The sequence below is a fragment of the Gambusia affinis genome, linkage group LG06, assembly GCF_019740435.1.
Source record: "Gambusia affinis linkage group LG06, SWU_Gaff_1.0, whole genome shotgun sequence".
NCBI lineage: Eukaryota > Metazoa > Chordata > Actinopteri > Cyprinodontiformes > Poeciliidae > Gambusia > Gambusia affinis.
Window position 1 is genome coordinate 29,234,738 of NC_057873.1, and position 9,645 is coordinate 29,244,382.

Genomic DNA, 9,645 nt, shown 5'->3' on the forward strand with positions numbered 1-9,645 from the left:
AGGCAACCAGTGAGACATTTGCAGTAACCCAAGATAAACGCGAAAAGGTAGCTAGCTAAGTAGCAATGGTATTTTAGCAGATAGTAATTAGTGTAGTGATTAACATATTTAAGGCCAAGTTATTTAAAAGCATGTAAGACATTTTAAGGCCTTAACTTTAGGTACCCTAATTTAAGACTTATTAAGACTGTACTTTAGCAAACATAAAAAAAGGAAGAGATTCCAGTCCATTTCCTCAGGAATACTCACAGTCAAATCAAAGTTCTTGCAAATGTCGTTGTTTGGCTCTTCTGAACGCCAGAAAAATAGAAAGTATTTCCTACAAAACTCGGCTTTAACTCTACCAAGAACAGGTTTCCCATAAGTATATCTGCAGACAAAAGACAAAACAGAGAAAAAGAAATCATTTAGTCAGCCACTAAATGAACAAATACTTGGTAGTATGAAAATTGAAATTTCAAGCGTTTCATCTGTTGCCTGAGAAACTTTTCTGCCTCTAGTTTCTACAGTGTGGCATTTTAATAGGCCAGCACCACAACGACCAGAATTTTTAACACACATTGTCTTCTATGTGCAGCAGTTTTAAGTTTTAAGGTCATTGTTGTTAAAGAGGCCCTAGCTTTCTAAGTCTGAGTTCTAAAAGAACAAGAACTAAAAACCTTAGTTATAACATGCTGAAGTCGTGTGCATCACAGTTCCGATTTTTATGTTTTTTATTGGTCAACCTCCCCAGAAGCCGACATTAGCTTGAGGTTAAGAAGTTTGGGATAGTGTTGTCTCATGTTTCATTTAACAAAATGTATTTGAGCAAACAAGAAAACATTTGCATATCACAGGTTGGCGCTTAGTGGTCACTCACTTTCCACAGATCTTGAATGTGGTTGTTGTGTCCAGGACGGTGATCACACTGGGCAGGTCCACTTTTACCTCAAACTTTGGCAAAACTGCGACAAAATGAAATCAATGAAACAACCTGCAGAGCAACAAACTTTAGCTCGCTCAGCCCTTCTCTTGCTCCAGATCTCCAGAAAAACTCACCGTACTCCTTGATGTCGAATGTGTGGGAGAGCTCCTCCTCTTTGTCTGTCACAACTCTGATGGTGTAAGTTCCCTGAGTGGCCTCGGGGATCGAGGTGTGTGACAGGTCCAGGATGCCGCCACTGATCGTCTGATTCAGCCACTGGGCGATGCGGTTTGAATTGGGATCCTACACACAGGAATTTCATTAACACTAATCCTACATAGTGTCAATACTTGACCTCACTGGTTTGTCTGTTTTATTGTCAATTAAATGCTGCATTATAACTTAATATTAGTTAGTGAGAATTTGACAAGTGCTTTTATTTTACATTTCTAAAAATATTTGCCTCTTCTATCACCTTTCACTGAGGTTAGCTTTAACTGAGTCTTAGGGATGTTGGGGGTTTTCCCACAAACTCTCAGCTTTCTAACCCTAAATACCGCCTCACTGTGAGATCTGTTACAGTAAAAGGTTAAGGAGATCCATGAGTTTTAACATCAGCCAGACCCGCTGCATTTCTGCATTTTTTAATGCCTCCTTCCTTCTTCCTGCAGGCAAAACTCCTCAGGGAAAAACTGCAGACTTCAGCAGACATGTCACCATGGAAATATTTGAGTTCTTACCTGGAGTACCACCTCTTTGTACTAAAAAGACAGAAAGAAAAAAAAATAGTTGAAGTCAAGAGGAGGTGCACAAAACACACTTAGAGCAATTCTCCAGACTATATCACATCTCAGCTGAAAGGGCAAATACTGTACAGTTATGGGTCCATGCATGCTTTGATAATCGGATTTTTCTTCTGCAAATACAAAACCAGGACTGGAAAAAGTGTTATTTGATTTATTTCCCCCAATAAAACTATCTAAACCAATGGTTAAATTGAAAAGAAAAACAATAAATCAAGTAACATAATAATAGAATCCAGGAAATCCCTTGTTTCTGAGGGAGACCTGGACAAGAAGAACAGCAAACGACGCAATAATTAAAAAGGTACAGACAACATTGAAACATTAGAACTCAAAAGGAAACTAAAACTCATTTTGTTTTACATTTTGTAGTCAAAATGTTTGTTTAGCAAAAGATACCTAATGTATTCAGAAGATCTGAGTGTAATCATTACAAGTTTTGTTTTTCTCAACAGCCGAGAGCCCAAACTCTTTGGAAGAAGCAAAGCAAAGAACAAGGGGCTACTTTTCACCAGGCTAACCTACGTGACAAACCAAATTGTTTTTCTGTGCTAGAAATTTTATGCTTTTACTTAGAATTACAAAAAGAAAATCCAACTGCTTATATATCTGTTTATCTGTTTTCAATCACATCAAGAAAAACTTTTTTTAAATTCAATGCACACAAAAAAAGAGAGAAACATCGATGGACTATTAAACCATCACTGGATTGAGTTATAAGGCCAAATTATCCAGAACATCTAAAAAAAAAAAAGTTCCTGTTTTAGATTATTGGATAGTTACAGACCCACGCTTTTCTCTTCGCTCTGATGATATTTTGAAGACATGAAAAAAATAGTAAATTCCTAAAACCTGCATCCTGTAAGAGTCTTTACATTTCCATCTGATTGAACTTATGGAAATATAAATTTTATGTTCACAGCACGCTGCCACGTTCTCATCTTCCTCATTAGAAACGGGGAGGAAAAAAAAAACAAGGCCTGCGCCCGTATTGATTCAGATGTTTAGGTCACGCGCGGTGTGCGCCATATGAACTCTGACAGCGTGTTTATCGCACCACTCCACACACTGCTTCACGCCCACACTATCTTCCAAAAGCAACAAACAGCCCTGCTTCCGCCTCCCACTCTGCCTGAACCAAAATAGACCCCGGTGATCGCATTCGCCGACTGCTCGCAAGAAATCACAGCCCATTACCGAGTTCACTCGTCGTAACCCCAACACGTTTCACACGGCTGCAGAACAGTGACAAGATGAGCGGCATAACAAAAATAATAATAATATTAATGATAATAATAAAAGTAGAACATACCACTCGAACCACAGGGATGAAACTGGCATCCAAAGAGACAAACCGGAATTTGACTTAAAAAGAGAAGAAAGAAATAATGTTAAATATCAGCAAAACAGCAAACTGAGGGTATAAATAGAACAAAGATTATACAACGTATTTGAGAGGGGAATAAACATAAATGATGTGTATAATCTAATGATATTACTCTGATTACAAAGAAAAGGTGGAGTATCTTCTAATAAAATTAAAACAAAAAATAGTTAAAGGAATTCTTTGCATTTGATTTTGTTTTAGATGTTGAGTAGTTTACCTTTAAAATAATAATTAAAAAAACTTCTTCAAACAAGACATAAATGGTTTCATAAACAGTTTTTTTTTTATTTTTAATATGAGAAGGACTCTTGTGATACAAGATCATTTCTCCTAATAAAGCCAAAGAAATGAGAAATTAGGAAGTGATTAAGAAAATGCATGGTTTCTTTTTTTCTTTTCTTTTTTTTTTTTTGCCTGGATTAGATTCAATTTAAAGTTCATCCAAACCCCTTCTGATGAGAACTGTTGAGGAAACAGTGGTTCTGTGCATTTAGAAACAACTCCCAAACTTGCTAAGTGATGCCTCAGCGTTATGCAGATGCAACAAAATAGTCCAAGATTATGCTGGTGCAGCTGAAATGCTAAGCAGTGCAGAGACAAAAGCAGAATATTGCTAATTCCAGCATCCAGCTGAAAGCTTCAGCGCCACCACAAATCCAGCATGGCGCGACAGTGGACACCCACCGGTCTGTCCAGGTTTGTATATGGGTTTGTCAGTCTGCACAATGTGGATGAAGCCGGGCGGCTCGATGGCGATTTTGGTCTTCTTGATCATGGAGGCGCTCTCACCCGCCAGGGTCACCTGGATGACTGCTACCGTCCTGATCGGTACGGCGGGCACCTGCAACGCCACGAAATAATACAACATCCAATCAGATTTGAGACATTCCATATCAATCACAAGTGTCGATGTGTTTTATTGGGCTTTTCGGTGCCTATAAGAGGTAATCACACACTTGGCAGGTTTATTCTGAAAATCAATCAGCATCAACAAAATGTGGTTGTGTCGACAAGAACAACTTACAAAAATACCCCTTTAAAATCAAAAGGGTCAAAATTACAGTAAAATAAAAATATGTAACCTTTAAAAAAAAAAGAAAGAAGAAGCAGAAATTGCATAAATATTGACTCTGTTTAAAGTGACTGACCTAATTCAACTGAGGTCCTGCCAACTGGTGCTGGACCACAACATTTATTTTCCAGCAAGACAACAAACCCAAGTGTCCAGCAGGAGCTACGCAGAAAAGATTTGAAGACAACAAGGTGGAGGCTCTCGAGTGGCCCAGTCAAAGCCCAGACCTACGATAGAAAACGTGTGCTTGGACTTGAAAGCTGATCCCCACCAACCTGACAGAGCTGGAACAGTTCAGGTGGAAGAAGGAAGGAGAAGAAGTCTGACTGACAAACAGACTGCATGCTGGGATTGCAGCCAAAGGAATCTGTAAGGGGGTGAATATTTATACAATCACTTGTTTTGTGTGAAATATTATTTCACTGTCATTTTGTAGAAATCAGCTTTCACTTTGACATAATTTAAATGTCTTTTTTTGAGGATAGATTTGTAAAAGAAATAAAAAAGGACAACAAGTCCAAGGGGCTGAATACTTTTATAGACCCTGTAGGTAGAGTCTACCTCTGAAACCAGTTGATCGCACTGGATATTATTTGAGGGTGTCAGTGTAAAGGAGGCTTCACAATTATTTAAACTTTGCAAATTTGATCATTTTCCCTCCACTTCACAACTGGGTCCTTACTTTGTGTTGGTCTGTCATATAATCCCAAGAAAATCAGTTTCACATAACAACCACATTTTGTGTAATGTGATAAAATCTGAAAAGGAAAGAATATGAGGAATGGCCAGGGAATAGGTGTGCCTTGTATAACAGGATAATAACTGCAAGAAAGCAGAGAAAATTGAGCTTCATAAGATTAAAAAAACAAAAAAACGGATCTTTCCCAACAACTTGATTAGAAAACATGTTCACTGTGTGTCTTTGCTTGCCAGTAAAGCTGCTATTGCGTAACGGGGAACTGAAACTTCTTCCAGGAAAGTGTTTCAAGGGGATTTTTGTTTTCCACATGCGTGCATTTTGAGGGTACAGGACAGAAGAATGCAGGTAGAAGGCTAATCCTCTGGCAGAAAGTGTTTTCACGCTCGCTTGGCTGCGAGCGTGAAAACACCCCATCGTTCCTGAAGCGGGGCCCAACAAACTCAAACGAAGACTTGTTGTTGCTGCAGAGCAGATTAGAAGCAGGCTCAAGGCTTTCCTCATCAATATGAGGCAAGGCCTGCGAGCCGCAAGCTAACAGGAACCGGAGAATTCACGACTGAACCCCACCGCTGACAGCCTGAGTTATGGCGCTACCTAATGAGGAGTAATGATGCCAAGATCCGCGGCATTCTGTGACCAAACAATGAGAGGATGAGGGGAGGAGTGCACACTGTGTTTAAAAACATCATCAATGCATTAAGTGTTTTGAAAAATTCAGAGTTCTGCTCAGTTTTGCAGGAGGAAAAAAAAAAAAAAAAAAGACCAGCAGACAGGAAGGCAGGCTGACCTGGAAGCCGAGGCAGTGATAGAACTCCTCAGAGACGGTCGCCTCCAGGATGACGCTGCTGGTGGAATCCACAGTCAGGGAGACGGCGAGAGAGAGGCGTTCAGAGGGGTTCTGGACGTGAGCACACAGGGTCTCCTGTTTCCCTCCAGTCACACGGGAGCTAACAGTCACTGCATAGATACTGGAGTGGGTAAAAACAAAACCAAAAAAAAAAGGTTATGTAGTGTAACTGGTATAAAATGTCTCCCAAAATGTTTTAATACGAACAGCTTTGAATGCATGAAATCTGCTTCAGAACAAACTTCAACTGAAGGAGTTCTCGCTGTTTTCTTTTATGAGCATTTTGAAAGATGTTGCAGAAATGCATTAGCAGAATATTAAATATTTAATATTTACACACATTTGTAATGGGAACACAGCCACTGAGGCATTGCTAGCAGAATTTACTCCAATTCATAACTATAGGTCAAATCTTTGTAAAGCAGTCAAGTTTTTCTATTCCAAAATAAATTAAAACAGCTGCTTGTTCTTGAGTTATTGAAGGTCAGATAAAGTTTAGAGGTCTGTAGCTATTGACTCTGCTGAAAGTTGATGACCACTGGTTTTCCATTGCCTACCACTTTGTTGCTGGGTTGCTGCGTTTCCCCAGTTGCTTTAACTTTGTTATCACACCACCAACTGTTGACTGTCTTAGTAGTGATGACTGCCTTGAAAGTGATCCATTAGCTCGTACATTTATAAACCTGTGTGTATGAAAGTGAAAATAGTGCATGTATATTCACCTTTTCCATAAAAAAGTGCTGAATGTCAGATAATCCTAATTCCTTCATATTTAAATTCAAGTCAACTAAATCGTCTTACACCAAATCTTTTTAAAGTTGTCTTAATCCATAGATCTGTAGGATTACTGAAGATCTTTTCCTCCTTTGGAGAGAAAGATAAATAAAGTCTTTAAATAAAGTCTAAAGCTGTTGAGACTTTATTTAAAACACTACAAAGTTTATTTTAACTGCTCTGCCAAATACCTCTTAGCTCTCACCACTGCTACGTTACTCTGAGCAGTGCCACGGCAACAGAGAAAGCCCTTTGTAAGACGCCTCTACAAGTGTTTGGTTAAGATTGGTTCAAACCAATGTGTTTGGTCCCAGTAATGCAGAAAACTACAGACTCTATAGGGACGATAGGAAAACGCAGAGAGAGGTTGTCTTTAAGCTTCAGCTAAGAAGACAAGAAAGAACAAAGTCTTAATCAATGAGGACTTTCATCCTTAAAAGATGCCACCTATGGTCATATCTATCTTTTTTCAGAAAACATGTTTTGATCCAAAGAGATGACACATGGTTGTTAATCAATAAAGCCATTTTACATCACCCCAAACATGAAAAAATGAAGCAACTGTTGTACTGCCACTTTATATGTCATGTGTATTTGGATGAAGGGTAATTCATCCAACCATCTTGGGCTGGAAGTTCGATGCAACTCAGCATTGAATGTCCTCCAGTGTCAACTAGGTATCTTGAAATACCAAGCGCCCCAACAAGTCAGGAACGGAGCTCTCACCGCTCACACATTGAAGTAAAAAAAAAAACTTCATCGGTGCATTGCATAATGAGGCAGAAAAGCAAGTAGCAATGCATATTGTTATGACATTTGCATAGAATCTACATAGATTTTATAGCAGTGGGAATTGCAGCAGCTAGCACTGATTGGATCAGTCTACAAAAGCACAAAACAAACATTTTAGCCACAATGACAATGTGAACGATGATATCGGATGCAACTGGCACGTGTTCTATAAAATGATGTAAGTTCATGCAGTTATGTTAAATGTGTTATTACATTTTGTGAAAAAAGCACAAACATTATGATTAGACAACATCTACTCTTCTCTGACTATAACTGACTATAAAGAAATCTCTTGTGCGTCATCATTTGGTCATGCCTGGACTCTGATTGCTAGAGCAGATTAAAATAAAAGGTGGGGCTTCTTGTTTCATTACTGGGGAACTACTGTACCGGTTAATAGGCCAGCTGTCTCCTTGCAGCTCATTTTAACTGTGCATAGTGAAACTCTTGACTCAACAACCCACTTTTTTTCTGTGCAACATGCAGTTTTAGAAATGGCTGTGCACAGACTGAACATCCCAAGCGTAAACAGCACAGTGCAAACTTGGCTTTCTGTATTTCTGTTGACCTAATGGGGTATCTATAGAAATGCACTTTGACATGGTGAATCTTGCAAAGATATTAATTTAATAAATGTCTGTTGGTTCATAACATATAAGACACACAAAATGTCAGTCGTTGCACCAATCAGTTGGCGATTGGTGATTAAAATTTAAAAAATTCTTCTAATCAGAAAGTGCCCTACTCAAAAATCACATTTCTGTCCCTTCTGTTCAAGAAAGGCAACAGTGAAAAATCCAATGGTCAAAGAAAACATTAACAATCAGAATGTACTTTGATGAACTTTAAGAACCTCATTTTAAATACATTAATCAATAGATAGAAAGATAAAAGTTAGAGACATTTGTTCTTATTCATAAAAACAGATATTTCAGTTTTTTTGATTTAATGGATGCAAACCAATAACTTTACAAACTGCTGATTTGTGCTTCTTTTATAGTTAATGTTTAATGCATTTAACTGTTAAATGAGACTGTGACAAATTTGTGTATTGATACAGTGTTTAGAACTGAAGAAAAATGGCATTAGTATTATTTATGCTTGCACAAGATATGATTAACTTACAAGCTGTCTGAATTTATGTCAGTAAGATTTAGTTGTGGGATAAATGACGGGTAAAAGTCTGTCTAAGTGGCCAAACATATTTATGTAGCAATGATTTTTAGAATGTTGCTTAAAACATATTAGATAAATAAATATTTCACTCAAGGAAGTCTTCTGATGGCATCATATTGAGATGAAGATTATAACTTTACTGTTAAACATAAATCCAAATTAGGAGGTCATTTAAGAGGTTAAAACACATATTTTATTGGTTTCAGATTAATAGTTATGATTTATTTGCGGTTATATTTGCATACCTTCATACCCACTGTTTGTTGCATGTTTAACTAAGAACAGTGTTCAATTTAAACCCAGAATAGACTAATGAGATACTTACATTTGCCCCCATCTCTCAACTTGCAAAACGTTGTAATATTTAGTATTTCCCTTTTAAAAGATAAAAAAACCTGGACTGAGTAAATTTTGGAGTGCAGCTGGTTAAAGTCGTTGAAAAGAAGCGTCGAGGCCTCGGGACTCTACAGGGTCGCTATCAAAAGAAACAAAACACCACAAACAGCCTGCCACGAGCTAAAACTCCCGTTTTCCTCCTGTTTGGTCACGTGCACCTGGTTATCCTGCAAACTCCAGCGCGTGAGTTCGTGTCTACTCTGCAGTGCCAACTTCTGTTGCCATAACAACCTGCGACAGTTGGTTTGAAAGGTTTTTTTTTACTCACGTTTCGTTCAGATTGGCCGACGTCGCAGTCAGCAGCAGAGCTGAGGCGAACATGGCAGCGGCCAGGACTCGGAGGACAGGTGCCATGTCTGCGGCGCGAGACGACTCGACCGGACCGGAGTCTCGAGGAGCAACGGGGAGGTTGAAGAGGACGGAGGAGGATCTTCCAGCCTACGGTCCCTGCTGTGGCCTGACAGTTGGGGATGTTGCCTGCTCTGAGATGTCCTCACTGTGGTGGCGGTGCTGTTTTATAACACCGAAACTCCCTCCAGCTATTACCCCCCTTCTTCTGGGTCACTCCCCCAAAGTTCGTTGGACATTTGCAGCCTCCTCCCCTTCCCAAAAGGAGAGTCAGGAGGCCACCTTTCCAATTTCTTAAGAATTCCTGTAAAAAGTCAAAATCTCCCCCTAAGCGAGAAAGAAAGAAAAAAAAAAAACTGGGTGGAAAGGTGAAAACACAATAAGAACCATGATGACCATGCCAAGTTTTTACTAGACTGGTTTGTCAACATCTGAATCTGGCCCCT

At 39.0% G+C, this 9,645-nt stretch overlaps 1 protein-coding gene across 3 annotated transcripts in view; it reads right to left on the minus strand.

Moving 5' to 3' along the window:
* The window catches only part of LOC122832532 (alpha-2-macroglobulin-like protein 1), a 27,563-nt gene extending 18,210 nt beyond the window's left edge, over positions 1 to 9,353 (minus strand). For all 3 annotated transcript variants that reach the window (XM_044119370.1, XM_044119369.1, XM_044119367.1), the window contains exons 1-8: positions 9,120 to 9,353; positions 5,654 to 5,834; positions 3,779 to 3,935; positions 3,020 to 3,072; positions 1,645 to 1,665; positions 1,039 to 1,207; positions 860 to 944; positions 250 to 370 (exon numbers count right to left, since the gene is read on the minus strand). In XM_044119370.1, the coding sequence (XP_043975305.1) occupies positions 250 to 370; positions 860 to 944; positions 1,039 to 1,207; positions 1,645 to 1,665; positions 3,020 to 3,072; positions 3,779 to 3,935; positions 5,654 to 5,834; positions 9,120 to 9,205 (873 nt within the window). In that variant the 5' untranslated portion in view covers positions 9,206 to 9,353. The remainder of the gene's footprint in view (positions 1 to 249; positions 371 to 859; positions 945 to 1,038; positions 1,208 to 1,644; positions 1,666 to 3,019; positions 3,073 to 3,778; positions 3,936 to 5,653; positions 5,835 to 9,119) is intronic.
* Positions 9,354 to 9,645: the final 292 nt, after the last annotated feature.